Genomic DNA, 20,313 nt, shown 5'->3' on the forward strand with positions numbered 1-20,313 from the left:
TAGCAAGCTGTTGAAACTCTTTTGGTTTATAGGTTGTCTTCTATGAGCTCATGCATGTTAAATTTACCTTTATGATTTAGGATTTCTGTACACATTGGCTCTTTTTATTGACTATACTAAAATAGATAAAAGAAGAACCTTCCACCCAAAACCATATAAAGTAAATACAGTAAGTAAAAATGTTAACATTAATACACTCAGTGTGAGACTGTGTGATGTAATAGTGTTTTCTGTATTATCCTTTGTAATTTGTAATGCCCTCCAAAATAAACTTTTTTTAAAAAAGGGAAAATAAGTAGACTGGATAGGAAGTAGATACATTATTATATCTATCAAGAAAATGGGCTATAAGATTATATTATAAACTATAAATATAAACTACTATGTATGTGAAGTCACTCAGTCATGTCCAACTCTTTGCGACCCTGTAGACTGTAGCCCACCAGGCTCCTCCATCCATGGGATTCTCTAGGCAAGAATACTGGAGTGGGTTGCCGTTTCCTTCTCCAGGGGATCTACCTGACCCAGGGATCAAACCCAGGTCTCCCGCATTGCAGGCAGATGCTTTAACCTCTGAGCCACCAGGGAAGCCATATATACAGGATGAATAAAAAACAAAGTCCTACTGTATAGTACAGGCAACTATATTCAATATCTTGACATAAACCATAATGGAAAAGAATATGTAAAGGAATGTATTTATATGTACAGTAGAAATTAACACACTGTAAATCAATTATACTTCAATAAAATAAAGAAAAAAAGATGGGCTATAAACATGAGGAGGACTGGGGGTAAGAACGGTATTGGGAAGGAAAGGTGCAGAAAGAAGTGGTGGGTGAAGGGAGATTTAAAAAAATGTGTTTTAAAGACAAGGCACAATTAACATGTTCTAATACTGACTGGAAAAATTCTAGAAGAAAGGTTGAAAATTAAGAGATAAGGGATGAATGATGGAAAGAGGTCATTAAAGGTTAAGGAATGAGATACCTCATCTGTAATAGGTGGGAAGAAGATAGGGTGAGCATAGATGCAGGTACATTTATAGGTTCCATGAAGAGGAAATAAAAGCGTTTGGATTCTTTGTGAGGAAAACGATGATATCAGGAGAGTCAGACAGATGTATATGTAATCTGAAGTGGGTACTGGGCGAGGGAAATTACTATATATTCTAAGACTATAGGTAACATGAAATGCCCATTTCCATGGGCATTGTGGAATTTAAAGTAATAACAATTGTTTTATTCATGTAGTTTTGCTGACAGATGTCTCTAGGTGAACACCTCTTGCCTGCTCATGTATGTTTGAGAAAGCATCCTCCCCATAAAAATACCTTTCAAATTGAGCAGTAACATCTTCCAGGTTCTGCACTGTACTGTTATGTTTTTCTTGCAAAAGCAAGGTGGCCTGAGTATGAGCAGCATTACTTTCATCCAGCTCGGCTTCTTTCCTAAGAAAAAGGAATGGTTAAAAGATAAGATGCTAACTGCATCTTAATTTAATATACCACTTAATACACCATTAGCTTAAGAAAGAGACTAGGATGTACCTTTGACACTGTGAATCATATATTCCACATTGGACAGCTTAGACCTACATTCATGATCTATATCTGCTAGCATGTTTATTTACATGCAGCTTCATTTTATCTTTCCCATTCTTATTTTACTTTCATTTTCATCCTAATTTACTTACTTTTATTTTCATACCATATGTACTTATGTAGGTAGTTTAAACACTTTTAGGGAAGAAAGAAGATTAAAAAGACTCTAAGACAGAATCTTGGCAGCATCCAAGATTGAAGAATGTGAAGGATTATAAGTTAAGAAGCTCTTGGGTTGAATAAAAATTAATTCTTTGAGTTAAGATATTTAGGGAACACTAGGTACAGTTAAGGTAACTTCGTTTTAAGAGGTCTTTTGAAAAAATAATCACAAGACTATGTAGATTTATTGTGACTATACCAATAACCCACAAACTAAATTACTAATTATTTAAAGATTCAGCAACTTATTTAGGAGGCTATTTTGCCTAGACAGAATGGCTTTTAAGTCATCTTTATAACTATGGACTACAAATCTATACAGATTTTAAATATATGAATATTACATATTTCTACAATGGTGATAAACTTTATTTGACAGGCATATGGGCTTGTAAGAGGTATTTTAAAGAACACATAGAACTAAAACTGTAAGAAGCATTATTTGCTTAAAGGCTAAGTTGGACACTGAAACAAGATACACAATTGTTCAAATTCATTCTGGAATGAGCAAAGGATTTTAAAAATACACACCACGGCTAAAAGCAATTAACTACTACTAAAGGATTTAAAATAAATCCTTTTTTCTGCTCCCTAGAGGAATCCTGTCAACTCCTAAGTTTTTCTCTTAATCCTGAAATTTCCACACTGGAAAGGACCTTACAAATAATTCCATAAAACGCCTTTGTTTTGTATCTAATGAAACAGAAAACAAAAGAAATTAAGATAGTCTTGCTCAGAATCACACATTTAACTAACAGATCTAGTAATAAAATCTTTATCTCCTGACCTTTGAACTGAGTTCTTTGAGTTAGAATAAATGATTATCTCATTTTTCTTTCTGAAATTGACATCATCCACTCAAGTTTCTTAATGTACCTGTTCCCTGAGGCTGGCTACAAGATGAAACAATCCTCCTAATTACACTTTGGTACTGTTCCCCAAAATGCAGGCATATATAAAAAAATTTGGTGTTTTTTAAAATCACTAAGCACTAAAAGAAAATAGAAAAGGGATTAATAAAAAAGCACCTAATAAGAGATAGATACATAGTTGTGATATAAGTGATGATTCTGTAAGGTTATGTCTAGTTCCTTGCTAGAAAATGTTTACTGCTGAGATCCCAAGAATTCAAGTATTTGTTTACAATTTGAACTCAAGAATCAACTTGGATACTGTAAATAAATGTGATGAAGGGCATATAATGTGAAAATAATATGAAATTAAACAAAGAAGAAAAAAGACACTGGATCTCAGGCTTTCTACTTTTAATGATACATTTTTAATTTCTGGATTTCCCCCAGTGCTGGTTGTTTCTTCCCCGTTTTGGTTTTTGATTGTTATTTCTGAAGTGTTTGTGGCTCCCTCTTTGAACTTTAAATAAGAAAAGGGAATGGTTTCTCACTTGGGCTGTCATACCTGTCTATCTGCACTTCCCGCACATGTACTTTACCTCTCTGTGTCTCTTTCTTCTTATTTGTGGACTTCCCTGGTGGTCCAGTGGTTAAGAATCTGCCTGCTAATGTAGGAGACCATGGGTTCAGTCCCTGGTCTGGGAAGATGTCACATGCCGCAGGGCAACTAAGCCTATGTGCCACAAGAACTGAGCCTACACTCTGGAGTCTGCATGGCAGCTACTGAGCCCATGTGTTATAAGTACTGAAGCCTGGGTGCCCTAGAGCCCATGAAAGTAGCCCCTGCTCACAACTAGAGAAAGCCTGCATGCAGCAATGAAGACCCAGCACAGACAAAAGTAAATTAAAAAAAAAAAAAAAAAAAGAAAATTCCTTATTTGTAAAATAATTCCAACCTCACCACTCACATGATTGGTGTGGGAATCCCAAGAGAATGTACTAGAAAATAACTTTTAATTATAAACATGAAGTCCTATTAATACGAACCCTTTCAGCTTTTCTTCAAGGCGTTTTAGTTCTGCAGCTCTAGATTCTGCTTCCTCTTCCAGTTGCTTAAGCAGGTTTTCAGCTTGTTCCTCCTTTTGCTGTAATTTATCCAGCTCATCCAAGGCCTGCTTTAATTCTCCCTCAAAGAGAGTTCTCTCTTTAATCATTTCTTCTTGAAAAGAACAGAGCTTCTGCTGAAGACCAGAAGATAATTCCTGCATATTGATAGAAAGCCAGCAAAATCATCTGAAAGGTTTTGACAATTTAATAAATAATTAAATTGAATAATCTGTGAGATTTTACTAAGGACAAAAGAGAAGTACAACTAATGAAGTATGGACACTAAACTCGAGAGCCTCTGAGAAACTTGAGAGATTCATATTCATTCTGTCATGGATTATATCCTACCCTTTGTTAAGATTGGGGTAAATGTTATTTCAGTCTTTTTCCTATGCAACACACACTTCTTAGACAACAAAAATTATATTCTACAACTGGCTTTTATCATATATTTTTCTCATATGATACTATATAAAGAGTATTATGATTTCAATGTTATATAGAAATATTTTAAAGTTATATAAGTAAATAAGAATGAAAAAATACAAGTAAATCACCATTGCAAAAAGAATTCTAACATTATGAATAAAGGAAAAATTGCCTTTGACTACTCCCCATTCCAATCAAAATAACCACTAAATTTTGCATTATAAGCCTTATGGTCTTTTTCTATATATTTACATTCTTTTAAAACATAAATTAAATATACTGCGCATATCATTTAAAATATCATAAAAATAGTTGTTGAGGTCTTTTCAAGTCAGTATATATAGATCTACCTAATTCCTTTGTCACTGCAGATTGCCAACAATATAATATTTCACATTAGTTCACATGAGTACTTGCTTGCTTGACTAATTCTCACCAATATATTATATTACCAAACGTTTTAACTTGTGCCAATCTTGGAAGTGGAAAAAAACACCAAAACATTTCTTTGATTATTATGACAAGTACAGCATCTTCTCATTTTACAAGCTATCTGAATTTCTACTGCTAAGAATTATCTATTTCCATCCTATGCCCATTAAAAAAACTTTTTTGTTTAATTAAAAAAATTTTTTTGGCAGCACTGAGAGCCATGCAAGATCTCCATTCCCAGACCAGGCATCAAACTTGCGACCCCTGCAGGGGAAGCTCGGAGTATTAACCACTGGATCACCAGGATTGTTATTATGATTTTTTAATGAACTTCCTGTGTTTTTCATTGATATGTAAAATGTTCTTTATGTAATCTGGATTTCAAAAAGTCACATTTGGTTTTTTGTCTAATTAGACACTCTTTTACCACAGAACTGTAAATGCCTATGTAGTAGTCTAACACAAGAATGTGCTGAAAAAAAAATTAAAACAATTTCCCTATATTGTTTCAACTGTTGCTTAAATTTTTCAAATCATGAATAACTGTGGTGATATCAGTTAAATATGCAGCAAAGACATGATTACTTCCTCAGGATAAGAATCTAAAAGTAGAACTGTTGGATCAAAGGATATATACAATTTAAAGGTTTCTGATACACAGGGAAATGTATGACATAAAAGAAGCCCTAGGCTTTCTTAATATTGTAAAATACCTTCTCTTGTTGCAGAAGTGAATCCATTTGCAATACTTTTTGTTGCAGCTCTTCATGTTCTTGTTTTTTAAGAATAGACCTCTCTTTTAAGCTTTGTATCTCAGAATTTAGATTTTCGTCCAGTTCTCTGTTCCTATTGATGAGGTCTTCTAGAAAAGGAAAAATATCAACAATGCTGTAGTTAGATACTAATATTACTTTTGAAAAACCCAGATTTCCGTGGTGGTTCAGAGCATAAAGAATCTGCCCATAATGCGGGAGACCAAGGTTCAATCCCTGGGTTGGGAAGGTCCCCTGGAGAAGGGAATGGTGATCTACTCCAATATTCTTGCTTGGAGAATTCCATGGACAGAGGAGCCTGGGGAGCTATAGTCCATGGGGTCACAAAGAGTCAGACATGACTGAGTGACTAACACACACACAAACACACAGAGGTCAAGTATTTCCAAAGAGGGAAAAAAAATTCTGAAGTTCCTGTCATTACTACATATAAAACAGTACATATGTTATATAATAAAATCTTCAAACCTAGCTCTATGTGTCTACCAATTTTAAATGGCCACCCAATGAGGAGGTCAACGGCGTATATTTCAATCAAGACAAGCAATATATTCAAATAAACAGATAACAAATAGCATAAAAGATAAAAATCCCCATGCATAAAACAAAATTTTCATTGTTGTTTATGTAATTATTTAAACTTGCTATAACATATCAGTACTTTTAAAAACTATCATAGGTAGTATTTATCTAAAGAAAATAGTACTATAAACAATAGAATACCTTTTTCTTCTTCAAGCACCTGGCATTTAGACTTCATGTCTTCTATTTGTTTAGACAATATAGTAATATTTTCCTCAAGAGACTGCTTAAGGCTTAAAACTTCATGATTCTTCTCTTTCAGATTTTCTTCTAACTGGGCAATATCTACCTTGTATTTTTCCACTTGATCTGATGCACAACTGTATTAAAACAAATTATGTTGAAGAGCACATCTATTTAAGCAGAGGAAACATTAAATGAAAAGAGATGAAAATGATGCATTCATCGCACTTCAATAAAACAAAGTCCAAAAACTACTCTTCATATTACCTTATTTCTTCAATGTATTCTAAGAGCTTTTCTGTTTCAGATTTTTCATCAGTCTTTTCCTTCTCTATTGAAACACTAAAAAAAAACAAAACCATACATTAATATACACAATAATCATACTTACTCTGTACCAGAGTAAGCATCTCTGGTACAGGGTAAGCATTATTCTGGTGCAGAGTAAGCTTACTCTACAGAGATGCTTACTCTGTGGCAGATACTGTTCTCTCAGGCAGGCTGACTCTAGGTTCTAAACTCCTAACCATTAATTTGTGTGACTGCTCATGTTGACAATTTATGCAAGTAGGAGGCTCAAGTTTGTTGTTGTTGTTTTTTTAAGTGAGAAAGCTTTCCAAATATATTCTGACAAAAGGCTTATGATGATGAGAGTCTGTACACAGTTATAGATGTGTAACACTCTGAGTGTATTAGAAATCAGCTTTCCTGTAGCTTTCTTAAAATTCCCACCCACCACACATACAAAATAGAATTTTGTGTGCTTCAAAGCCTTTCTTCCAGGCTGCCTTTTATTCAGTTACTTATTGAGAAAGGGGCAAGGGACTTTAGTAGATATCTTATGAAAGGATATATATGAGTGGTCAATAAGCACATAAAAAAGATGTCTGACATTAACAGCAACAAATTGAAAACATAGATGATATACTACTTTACATCCACTAGAAAGGCTGAAATCAGACAGGCTGATAATATCAAGTATCAATGCGTATATGACTGTTAAGTCGATTCAGTCATGGCTGTCTCTTTGCAACCCAATGGACTATAGCCCTCCAGGCTCTGTCCACGAGATTCTCCAGGCAAGAATACTGGAATAGGTTGCCATGCCTGCCTCCAGGACAAATATTGGTTAGGATATGGAATGAATGGAACCATCATGTATTGTAAAGTAGGAGTGTAAAACTGTATAAACACTTTGAGCTTTTAAAAAAGCATTACATGGGGACTTCCCTGGTGATCCAGTGGCCAAGACTCCATGCTCCCATTAAAGAAGGCCCAGGTTCAATCCCTGGCCCAGGACAGATCCCACAGGTCACAACTAAAGATCCTGCATGCTGCAACTAAGACATGGCACAGCCAAATAAATAAATAAACAACAAAACAAACTACATGGAAAACATCATACGTACACAGCACCATGACCTTGAAATTCCACTCCTAGATATTTACTCAGAGAAACAAAAACCCATGTCTACAAAAAGGTAAATATAGTAGTCTTATTGACAATAGTCAAAAATTGGAAACCCAAGTACTGATCATTAGGAGAGTAATGAACAATGGAGGTATATTTGTATAGTGGAATACTACTCAGAAATGAAAGAAACATATAATACACACAACAATATGGATGAATCTTGACTCTGCACTTTCAACGCAAAGCACATGGGTTTGAGACCTGGTCAGGGAACTAAGAGCCTGCAAGATGTGCAGCATGTCCAGGGAAAACAAAAAAGCCACATAGAGACGTATATGCATGCATGTGATGCTGCTGCTGCTGCTGCTAAGGCGCTTCAGGCGTGTCCGACTCTGTGCGACCCCAGAAACAGCAGCCCACCAGGCTCCCCCGTCCCTGGGATTCTCCAGGCAAGAACACTGGAGGGGGTTGCCATTTCCTTCTCCAATGCATGAAAGTGAAAAGTCAAAGTGAAGTCACTGAGTCGTGTCCAACTCTCAGCGACCCCATGGACTGCAGCCTACCAGGCTCCTCCGTCCATGGGATCTTCCAGGCAAGAGTATTGGAGAGGGGTGCCATTGCCTTCTCCAGCATGTGATGATAAATGTCCCCAAAAAGTCAAATTAACTTACGATGATGGAAGTCAGAAAGAGGTTGCAGGGGTCGGGGGTAACCGCGGGGAGGAATAGGGAGCAGAAAGGAGCATGAGTGGACTTTGTGAAGGAATGACAGTGTTCTCTATCTTGTTTGTGTGGTGGTTACACAGGAGTACACAATTGTCAAATCATTAAAATGAATACTTACGATCTGTACAGTTTAGTAATTAAAAGAAGTCTAGGATTGTAAATTAATCATAGCTTCCTGTATCAGTACTTCTCAGTTTCGGTCTCGTTACAACCTCCATAAGATTATGTGCCTTTCCTCAACACTGATACAGAAGACGTACAAACATAATACATTCATATTTCTTTTCAGCATAAAATGTTGGAGAACGATTAGGGTTCAGCTGTTACTTAGGAAAAGAAATAGGGCAAGTGGAGGCAGGCACTGAGATGAGTATGGAGAAATAACTAGCCAAGAAAGCCAAATACAAAACTGGTTACACAATGTAACTGCTTTTCTTTTAGTCACTCACAGTTTCCCCTCGAGTTGCACTATTTTCTCCTGAGACTCCACGAGGTTCTTCTGGGTGAGCTGCAGCTTCACCTCCATGCCTTCCTGTTTAGCCATCATGCTCTACACAACAGAAATATCTGTTTTAGGAAATGAGAACTTGTTCAGATCCCCAGTTCCAGAAAACTTACCTAAGGTATTACTCACCCTCATCTTGGTTTCCCTTTTGTTTCTCAGTTTCATCAACTCAAGGCTTAGAATTCTCAAATTCTTCTGGTTATTATCTTCAGAAAACTGAGTAGAGCAAACACATAAAAAATTGAGAAATATTTTTTTACTAAAGTTGTGTAAAAATCACTTAAATATCGAGTATTTTATTATAGGGACTACTATTTGATTACAACATACTTTGGTAGAGAAAAGTATCCTTAACCCACACTGGGATTACTGGCTTTATACTATTTCTATTCTTGTCCCTCCTTTTCCTTCATGTGACTTTCTGGTCTACTTTTGAAATCAGCTTCAGTGATTGTTTATCTGTATATGCTGGAAAGTCTACTGTGTGGCTCTAAAACAAGATTTTTGCAGAGTTTTGTCTGTAAAAATTGGTTAATTCAAGTGTGTTTGCTTAACAAACTGCATTTGCATTGTCTTGTCTACTTTGAAATATGCAGACTATAGGGTCCATCACAGGCCTAATAAATGATAATCTGCCTAAGTGAGGCTCAGGAATCTTCTGTCTTGCCCGTGCTTAATTCTTATGCATCCTTACTCCCTTTGTAAGCAAAGAGCCCAGCATGTTACAGGCCCTGAATAATAGATTTTTATTAAGCTGAACGGTGATTTACAGCTTCCTCCCACTTCTATAAAAAGCAGGATGACCATATTAAGTCCTTTAAGATCTATTAGTTTATTAATATTGATAAACACAATTTATCTACTGAGCATTATTTAGTCCACACATTTATTCATTTTCTACTGCATTCCCAAAGAGATTTAAGACAGAGGCCTGCTATCATGCTATTATTTATTGCAGAGAAAGATCTTTAAAGATACTTCTAGATGTAAATTCTAAAACGTTATTAGTGGTCTTACTAACTGGGAGTGACTTTGAAGGAGGGTGAGAAAATGTCAGATGTTAAAACAAAAAGTAAACGATTGTTTATATTCTCTTACGTGCCATGCACCATAATTCCTATTGAGAGTGGCTTAATATTTAAAGTACATTTATGAAGTTAAATGACAAAACTAGGCCTCAAATTCCCAAACAGCTCTATAAGGAAAAAAACATAACTGTTTTTTATTCAATTGTAAAGATTATGAGGTTCAAATACCTTAGATTTTAGGAGCTCATTAGTCTTGGTTAATTCAATAAGCTGTTTTTCCAGTGAAGCATTACTTGCAGAGAGAGATGTTTTTTCCCTGACGGCAGCGTTTAGCTTTGCTTCCACCTTCTCCAACTCAGCTTCCAGATCCTGGATCCGCCTGTCCTGAGCTCCACGCTCCTGCACAAGAATGCGGATCTGGACAGGAACAAGGAAATGAAATGAACAACTCATGTATTACTGCCAATACAGTTACGAGATGCTGTCCAGTGCTGTGCTTAGTCACTCAGCTGTGTACAACTCTTTGTGACCCCATGGACAGTAGCCTGCCAGGCTCCTCTGTCCATGGGGATTCTCCAAGCAAGAATACTGGAGGGAGTTTCCATGTTCTCCTCCAGTACTAGGTACTAATGATAATCAAAACATTAAAGTTCTAGAAAAACCTCTGATTGTGATATGATGTTCTTCAATAGTCTTAGCTGTTTGAGCAATCATATTTACTTTATGACACATCTTGAAAATCTGTAAGCATTTTAAGAACTGAGAATTCAAACTGCCATAAACTTCTAGGTATAATTATACTGTTTATTTACTTTTAAGGCATTGCTACCTTATACAAGTTCTTCTCTTCTTTAGTTCTAATTATAGGAATTCAAATTACAGCTTAAAATGCTAAATACCTTTATTTCTGGGAAAACAGAACAGGGCTCCTGGGTAGGGTGTGGTAGGCATTAGCAAGCCATCACACCTGATGCAACTAATGGGTAAAAACCAAAACCAAAATAAAAAACAAATATTTGTCAACAGGAAATGTGGAAGCCAGAAGATAATGAAATGTTTAAAATGTATGGGAAAATCTGCCGATATAAAATTCTATTCCCAATGAAAATTGCCTTTAAATATGAAGGTGATATACAGACATTTTTCAGAGGGAAAAAACAAAAAAGAAGAGAATATTTGCCAACAGTAAAACTGCACAACAAGAAATATTAAAGAAAGTTTTTCAGGCTGAAGGAAATGATCTCAGATGTTTATAAAAATGCACTTAAATATAAGGACTGATAGACTGACAATAAAGGTAATAGAAAAGGTTTATCATGTAAACATTAGATAAATGAAAGCTGGCATGGCTATGTTAATAATATACAAAGCAGACTTAAGGCAAACATTATTACCAGTAACAAAGAAATTTTATAGTCAAAGGTTGTTTCAAGAGAAGACATAATCTTAAATTTTTCATGTACAACAAAGTACTATTGTAACAAATATACAAAGTCAAAACTGACAGAATTAAAAAGAGATTAATCCACAGAGCTGGAAGTCTAAAAATTTCTCAGAACTAACAAACACACAAAAACATCAGCACAAATAATAGATCTGAAGAAAACTATTAAATGACTTGAACTAAGTGATGTATATAGACCACTATAACCAACAAGTGCATTTACATTCTTTTCTAGTGCACATAAAACATTTACCACAGTAGACTTTATTGCTTCCCTGATAGCTCAGCTGGGAAAAAAATCAGCCTGCAACTGCAGGAGACCCCAGTTTGATTCCTGGGTCAGGAAGATCCGATGGAGAAGGGATAGTCTACCCACTCCAGTATTCCTGGGTTTCCCTTGTGGCTCAGCTGGTAAAGAATCCGCCCACAATGTGGGAGACCTGGGTTTGATCCCTGGGTTGGGAAGATCCCCTGTAGAAGGGAAAAGCTACCCACACCAGTACTCTGGCCTAGAAAATTCCATGGACTGAAAAGTCCATGGGGTCGCAAAGAGTCAGACACTTTCACTTCACTTCAAAATAGACTTTTTGCTTGGTATAAAAGTATCAAGAAAGCACAGCTATATTGCTGCTGCTGCTGCTAAGTCACTTCAGTCGTGTCCAACTCTGTGCGACCCCATAGATGGCAGCCCACCAGGCTCCCCCGTCCCTGGAGTGGGTTGCCATTCCCTTCTCCAATGCATGGAAGTGAAAAGTGAAAGTGAAGTCGCTCAGTCATGAGCGAGTCATGTCCGACTCTTAGCGACCCCATGGACTGCAGCATACCAGGCTCCTCCACCCATGGGATTTTCCAGGCAAGAGTACTAAAGTGGGGACAGCTATATTAAGTCACATAAAAAGCATTTTCTATTCTTACTGGCTTTGTATTCAAACTTATCTCAGTATTATAAGCCAATAATACTTAACTAAAAATATATCAAGCACCACTTACATATATGGCTGTGAACTAGATGCTAGGATCTGAACGAGATTTAAGACTCCCAACGGTAAGATTCTTTATTCTTACATTATTGGTTTACAATCAATGTTCATAGCATAGTACTATAAAGCAGAAAAAGAACATTTAAGACTATCTACATCACCCTTTTTTCAGTTAAAGAAGTATAAAGAAGGGTTTGTAAACTCAAATGCCTACATGACGAAGTAGACAATATAAAAAGACCAGGTGAGGACTGACAGCAAATGCGATGTCTAAAGAAGGCAACCCAGGTAGATGCAATCTATTACTTTTAGAATGGATAAGCAACAATGTCCTATTGTATAGCACAGGGAACTGTATGATCTCCTGGGATAAACCACAATGGAAAAGAATATTTTTTTAAAAAGTGAAAAAAAAAAAAAAGAACATTTATATGTGTAAAACTGAGTCACTTTGCTGTACTGCAGAGATCTGTACAACATTAAGTCAATTATATGTCAATTAAAAAATATAATTTTTTTAAAAAAGAAGGCAACCCTGCACAAGCCTAGTAGATTGTTGCCCTGGAGGGGAATGCAGAAATTGTCCTGTCAGATCTTTTTATTCTGCAACAGTAGTCAGAAATCTGAGTTTGTTTTCCATGAAATTTTACTTTTAAATTAAATACTGATATTTAATTCAAATTAGCCAAACAAACAACAAATACTTGGGGAGGGGGTTAAATAATATATAGCAGTATTTCTAAAAAATTTTTCTTCTAAAAGATTAAGTAACTGATACAAATGACTAGTTCTAACTCTGGAACTGCCACTCCCTCATCAGCTACCTCCAGAGACACTTAGTTATTAAATCTCTAAGTATTTACTCCTATATCACAGGCATGTGTCCTCAATAAAATGATAGCTAATGTTATTAAAATAGATACAAAAAAGGATCAGAGAAACAAGGGCAGAGATTTTCAAAGTTATCTTGACATATTCCTGGCCTAAGCCAACATTTCTTTGGGATTGGAATGAAAAGTAATGCTCAAAATTCTGCAAGCCAGGCTTCAGCAATACGTGAACCGTGAACTTCCAGATGTTCAAGCTGGTTTTAGAAAAGGCAGAGGAACCAGAGATCAAATTGCCAACATCCGCTGGATCATGGAAAAAGCAAGAGAGTTCCATAAAAAACATCTATTTCTGCTTTATTGACTATGCCAAAGCCTTTGACTGTGTGGATCACAATAAACTGTGGAAAATTCTGAAAGAGATGGGAATACCAGACCACCTAACCTGCCTCTTGAGAAATCTGCATGCAGGTCAGGAAGCAACAGTTAGAACTGCACATGGAACAACAGACTGGTTCCAAATAGGAAAAGGAGTACGTCAAGGCTGTATATTGTCACCCTGCTTATTTAACTTCTATGCAGAGTACATTATGAGAAACGCTGGGCTGGAAGAAGCACAAGCTGGAATCAAGATTGCCAGGAGAAATATCAATAACCTCAGATATGCAGATGACACCACCCTTATGTAAGAAAGTGATAAGGAACTAAAAAGCCTCTTAATGAAAGTGAAAGAGGAGAGTGGAAAAGTTGGCTTAAAGCTCAACATTCAGAAAACAAAGATCATGGCATCTGGTCCCATCACTTCACGGCAAATAGATGGGGAAACAGTGGAAACAGTGTCAGACTTTATTTTTTGGGGCTCCAAAATCACTGCAGATGGTAATTGCAGCCATGAAATTAAAAGACGCTTACTCCTTGGAAGAAAAGTTATGACCAACCTAGAGAGCATATTCAAAAGCAGAGACATTACTTTGCCAACAAAGGTCCATCTAGTCAAGGCTATGGTTTTTCCAGTGGTCATGTATGGATGTGAGAGTTGGACTGTGAAGAAAGCTGAGCACCGAAGAATTGATGCTTTTGAACTGTGGTGTTGGCGAAGACTCTTGAGAGTCCCTTGGACTGCAAGGAGATCCAACCAGTCCATTCTGAAGATCAGCCCTGGGTATTCTTTGGAAGGAATGATGCTAAAGCTGAGACTCCAGTACTTTGACCACCTTATGCGAAGAGTTGACTCATTGGAAAAGACTCTGATGCTGGGAGAGATTGGGGGCAGGAGGAGAAGGGGACGACAGAGGATGAGATGGCTGGGTGGCATCACCGACTCTTTGGACGTGAGTCTGAGTGAACTCCAGGAGATGGTGATGGACAGGGAGGCCTGGCGTGCTGTGATTCATGGGGTCGCAAAGAGTCAGACACGACTTAGCAACTGAAGTGAACTGAACTGAAAGCCAACATTAAACTGTAATCAATGGAAAGTTTAATATGTCTACCAGAGAGAGTTGGTCAGTAGTGGAAATGTAGAAAAAAGACTGCCAGAAAAGCAAAGCTGGCAGTGACCTGCCTTGCCCTGCTTACAGAAGTAAACAGGTTTTTTATAAATAGCTAATGTGAAGCTGCTGTATAGCATAGAGTTCAGCTCAGTGCTCTGTGATGACCTAGAGAGCTGGGATGGAAGGGAACCTTCAAGAGGGAGGGGACATGTGTATATATAACTGATTCACTCTGTTGTATGTAAAAAGCTAACACAACATTGTAAAGCAGTTATACTCATCCATATACATACACACACATATATGTACACATTAAAAAAAAAAAGTAAGCAGGTTTTTTAGGTTAGTTTTGCTCAAAAAAGATTTCTTCTACGGCGGAAATGCACTGTTCAGTGAGGTAGCCACAGTCTACAAGTGCCTATTGAGCAGGTGAAGTGCGACTAGTGGAACTGAATTCTTATTTAAATAGTCACGTGTGGTGAATGGCTACCGTATCGGATAGTACACACGAAGTTGGTCATTTTATCCTTGAGAAAGGATATACTTTAGTGCAGAGATGCATTAAGTTAGCACAACTCCATTGCAATTCAACTAACCTGCTAGGATTTCATGCTTACCAAGCAATTCTCTAGGTAGCTACTGTCTTAACACAGAGATTAGCATGTAGGAATAGCGTATGCTATGAGGAAAGGTAAATCATTTGATCCACATACAAACTAAAATACTGAGTTTTACTTATCGGTTTTTCATGACATAGATGATCTTATATCCCTCCCTTAGTATGCTACATTGACAATCAAGGTCTACAATATGGTATCAGAGCCAACGATTGGTTACCCTGTAGGTACCAGTCTGGATGGTACATATGTTTCATTATCTGACTGCTCAAACAACAACAGAATCCTTGTCTCTTGACTCTATGTTTTTCAGTAACTTAAATGTATTGCTCACCTCTTTTTCCAACATCTTCAAATCTTTATCATTCTTCTGAGATTCCTTCTATTTAAAAATCAAAGAACAGTGACAATCAGCTTTAAGTACCACAAATATAGCCAATTTTGATTTTTAGTTATCAGGAAAGATTAAGGGTTCCAAAAGATTAATTTCTATTTTAAACATTTCATTATGTCTAGTAAATATTTTGTAGGTGAATTATCTAGCCAATGAAAGAAGTTTCTTCAAATCTTAAAATATTTCAGGTTTGAATGTTTTTAGCCCAATAGATTAGACTTTTGCTAACAAGTTCAGTGAAAATAACAGGTCTTCTTTTCTAATGTTAAATAATACATTTTGAGTATTTAATTATACTGTCTTAGAAGAAAAAAAAGTCTTAAAAAGAGATATCAACTTAAACCTAGATCCCCCAAACAAAAAATAGTACAAATGCAAAGACATGAAGAAAAACTGAAATAGTACAAACTGATTCTAATCTACTCATTGCCTTTATTCTCAGTAAGATGTGTTTTTTACATATATTTTTATATTCATCAGTCTTTGTGAGATAATGGCCAAAAACAGAATATCTATCTTTTCCATCTACAGATGGAAGAAAAGTCATAAACATCTTGAACAAAATGCATTTTATATATTTCTAACATGGCGGATGGCCTGTCACATGTTTAATTTTCCACCTGATTGCATTTTCTAGGAAGGTCAGGAAAATGAAATAGGCCTTCCTTGAAGGCCTATTATGTAGGAGTTTTACACCAACTTGTATGTAATTTAGTTTTGGTTTGTGAATTCTATAATTAATCTAAAATTTCCGAACTGTTTCTCCAAGAAATTTAAGTCAAGAAATTTACATCAATTTCCAAGAAAAGGATGCTTATATCAGTGCTGCCCATAAAGATATAATGCAAACCATGCATATATTTTCAAATTTTCTGATAGCCATATATAAAAGTGTTAATAACACATTTCACTTTACCCAAAATATCAAAAGTATATTTCAACATGCCATTAATATAAAATTATTAGCAAGATATTTTATATTTTTGGTACTAAGTCTTCAAAATTTGCTGTATATTTTATACTTATATTGTTGTTTAGGGGCCAATAGTGTCCTTAAGTAGTCTTTTGCGATTCCATGAACTGTAGCCTGCCAGGCTCCTCTGTCCATGGGATTTCCCAGGAAAGAATACTGGAGTGGGTTGCATTTTCTTCTCCAAGGGATCTTACCGATCCAGGAATTGAACCTGTGTCTTTACCACGGAGCTAATAGGAAAGCCCATTTTATACTTATAGTACATCTCAATTCAACTGCTAAATTTTCAATAGAAATATCTAACTATATTTATTTATTTTAAAAATATTTACTTTATTTGGCTCTGCCAAGTCTTAGTTGTGGCACTCAGGGTCTTTAGTGGTGGCTAATTTTATTATTATTTAATTTTAATTAATTGCGTAGTTAGAAACCGATACTTGATTCTGTTGATATTTCTAATATCTAACTATATTTAGACTTCACAAAACATAGAGATGAAAAAGTAGATTCACATATCCAAGTTATTCCAAAAACACGTAAGAAGTACAAGTGAATTATCAGTTTTTAATGACACATTAATTAAAATTAAATAATGCTAAAAATCTAATTTTTCATTTTCAAGTGTTGAGTAGCTACATGTGGTTTACCACTTTCATACTGGACAATCACAGTTTTGTTTTTGTTTTTTTATAGAATAAGAGATTTAGGTAATTGCCAAATGAATGAACAAGAATAAGCTTAACTTATAGCTTTGGTTTTCTAACCAAAGAGCTTGGGAACTCTTTCCCAACTCTGAATCTTTTTCACATTAAAATACCAAGTTGTACAACTCCTTAAGAAAGTACAGCTTGCTTTATGAACTAACGGAAACAGTAACAGTTCACCCCTGCACAAGTCCTAACAGAAAGATATTAAGGATTTAATCTCCTCCCACTTCGTGGCAGTTTCTGAGTGGCAAATCCCTTGTAGACATTAGAATGGTTTTTTCTTTTCCTTCATCAATGTTTACCCTCCCCTTACTTTGTAAAGTCAAATGATGATAACTCAAAAAATCAAAGCATTACATAATTTTTAAGGGCTCACTAGGTATTATAAAGCTTATCCATCTATAGAAATGACTGAGAAGTGGAGACCACTTTGTAATTCTGAACTAAGGGTACATTTAAACACAATATATTTAGTAATGACATAGGCTGATAAGTAAAACTTACTAGAGTTCCAATGATAATGTTTTACTCATTTACAAATTTATTGATTACCTTAATTTATAAACTGAACTCATTCTAGTCAAATACAATACCTTTCAGAAATGTTTTTATGATACAGTTGATGAACCAGCTAGAATATAAGGGCATCTCACCTTTAATCCTGAAGTCTTGACTTTTCTTGCTGAAACAGGCAAGGTAGTATCTTTGTCAACGTTAAGATTTTGTTGTGATTCTGCTATGAAATGAATTGTACAGATCATGTTTGGTGCTTACATGTTTGAAGCACAGACAAAATACCAATTCCCAAATTCCTGATAGAAACTATTAGTGAAGCAATATAAAATTATTCTTCTCTTGATTGTACATTTTCAAGTAATTAGTTGCATAAATGACACATTTCTTTACACATTTTAACATTTTCTTGATTTTCCTAATATTCCCTCTAATATTCTCTGAGAGGATTAATGTAATTACCAAAAGGAAAACTACATGTCTATGTGAGTGTCTTGCTTAATTTTCTGGTTATATGACAGTGTAATGATGAAAGTGTTATTCAGAAGTCGACCCTTTTGTAAACCTATCAATTAAGAAAATTTAAATATAGTTGTAGCGTCACATTTTTAGAAATGTTATAGCATCTTTAAATTTAAATAATGTTATCCTTAACTTCAAAATTTACAAGATCATATAACCATTATTCTATTTTGGGATCCATTACCTTTTTGCTTTTTAAACCTTTGTGACTTCTGAAAGGATACTGGTCCTTTCAATACTTCTGAAGTTTTAACATCATAAGCACCTGGGGATGGTGCACATCCTAGAAGAAAAATAAAACATTAAAATCTCATCTAATGTGACTTACATGTTAACATGTTTTATAAACATCATATAATATCATTTATATGTGGAATCTAAAAATTAATACAAAATGAATCCATATGCAAGCAGAAACAGATTCACAGACACAAAAAACATACGGTTACAAAAGGGTAGGAGGGAGAGGGATAAATTATAAGTATGGGATTAGTACATACAAACCACTAGACATAAAACAGATAAACAACAAGGATTTACTGTACAGCACAGGGAATTATATTCACTATCTTATAATAACCTGTAATAGAAAATAATCCAGAAAAAATATAATTGAGTCACTTTTCTGTACACGTAAAACTAACACAATATTGTAAATCAACTATACTTCAATTAAAAAAAGTAATAGTAAAGTGAGTAACATAAATGTAAAAATACCATTAATAAATTTTTCTAATTAAAAAAATGACATAAAGTAACTTACTCACAAAACAGAAACAGATTTCAAAAACAAACATGTACCAAAGGGGAAATGTGGAGAGGAGGGATAAATTAGAAGCTTGGGATTAACATATACATACTGCTATATATAAAACAGATCTCCAACAAAGACCTATTATATAGCACAGGAAACTCTACTCAATATTCTGTAATAATCTATATAGGAAAAGAATCTGAAAGCCTACGAATATATGTTTAAGTGAATCACTATGCTGTACACCTGAAACTAACACAACATTGTAAATCAATTATACTCTAATACATTTTTTTTAAATGCTTCGTTTTCAAATGTAAAATTAGCACATTTGATATTATAAAGTAGGCCTCTCTGTGAAGAACAGTATCATTATCTTCCCAATGATCTTGATTTCAGTTGGGTCAAAGGAACACAGACAACTTAGCAAAACAACAAAGACAGTCTTGGGATGGACATGTCCAGTCTTGAGATGAACATGTCAGAACAAGCAACACAGCTGTTAGTAAGAATTGAATTAAGAAATAGAATATTTGGAATCAAATCTACTCAAAGAGAGTCACTGAGATTTTAGAAATGATGCTACTAAAAATGTCTAGCCCTGAAGATTTAGCTTGGAATAAAAATTTAATGATAATCCATCTGTGTCTAACATCAGTACATTAGGAAATCTATAAAGCCATGTTATGCAAAGCACAAATACACTAGACTGTATTTCTATGTTCCAGCAATGTATAACCTCATGTAACTAGAGTCTCAAATCAAAGGTATTTCCATGTACTTATGCAAAGATGACTTGAGATCTGGCTCTTAATTACTTTAGATCTCAGTCTGGATGTCACCTCTTCCATTTTCTCCAAATGCCTACATCAAGCTAGAATCTCCATTCCATAGCAGCTTGCGTGTACTGTTCCTATTGCAGAACTTCCTGCAGTTTTGTAATGGCCTATACTAATGTACTTATCCAACTTCCACCTTAGACAAAACTGCTTGAAGTTAGGGACAGTCTCAGTCACGTCCCTACCCTCAGTATTTAGCTCAGGGTAGAGTTTGGTAGTGTGGCAGAGAAAACAGAAAGTCACTGGGGATGTAGGATTGGGAACAGAGTTTTGTATAGTAATCAGTTAGATTAGGGTTCAAATCTAGATTTGTCTGCCAATCAATAGATAATAGTATGGACCAGGTACTTTGTAGCCATAGGGAGAAGATGAGGGATAAGAACATTATACTCTCTCCTTTTCCAATCTAGCTTTAAGACCCTTAGAAAATTATTTCTATTTGAGACTGTTCTTCATTCA

General features: G+C 35.4%; 1 protein-coding gene across 2 annotated transcripts in view; it reads right to left on the minus strand.

Moving 5' to 3' along the window:
• Positions 1 to 20,313, minus strand: part of HMMR (hyaluronan mediated motility receptor) — a 31,659-nt gene that overhangs the window by 9,718 nt on the left and 1,628 nt on the right. The window contains exons 2-12 of one of the 2 annotated variants that reach the window (XM_040239455.1): positions 18,446 to 18,544; positions 17,880 to 17,962; positions 15,487 to 15,534; positions 10,023 to 10,211; positions 8,896 to 8,982; positions 8,711 to 8,811; positions 6,390 to 6,464; positions 6,081 to 6,259; positions 5,298 to 5,446; positions 3,664 to 3,878; positions 1,334 to 1,450 (exon numbers count right to left, since the gene is read on the minus strand). In XM_040239455.1, the coding sequence (XP_040095389.1) occupies positions 1,334 to 1,450; positions 3,664 to 3,878; positions 5,298 to 5,446; positions 6,081 to 6,259; positions 6,390 to 6,464; positions 8,711 to 8,811; positions 8,896 to 8,982; positions 10,023 to 10,211; positions 15,487 to 15,534; positions 17,880 to 17,962; positions 18,446 to 18,544 (1,342 nt within the window). The remainder of the gene's footprint in view (positions 1 to 1,333; positions 1,451 to 3,663; positions 3,879 to 5,297; positions 5,447 to 6,080; positions 6,260 to 6,389; positions 6,465 to 8,710; positions 8,812 to 8,895; positions 8,983 to 10,022; positions 10,212 to 15,486; positions 15,535 to 17,879; positions 17,963 to 18,445; positions 18,545 to 20,313) is intronic. The other variant, XM_040239456.1, reaches the window with a different exon arrangement.

This window comes from Oryx dammah, unplaced genomic scaffold (genome assembly GCF_014754425.2).
Source record: "Oryx dammah isolate SB20612 unplaced genomic scaffold, SCBI_Odam_1.1 HiC_scaffold_5, whole genome shotgun sequence".
Lineage (NCBI taxonomy): Eukaryota > Metazoa > Chordata > Mammalia > Artiodactyla > Bovidae > Oryx > Oryx dammah.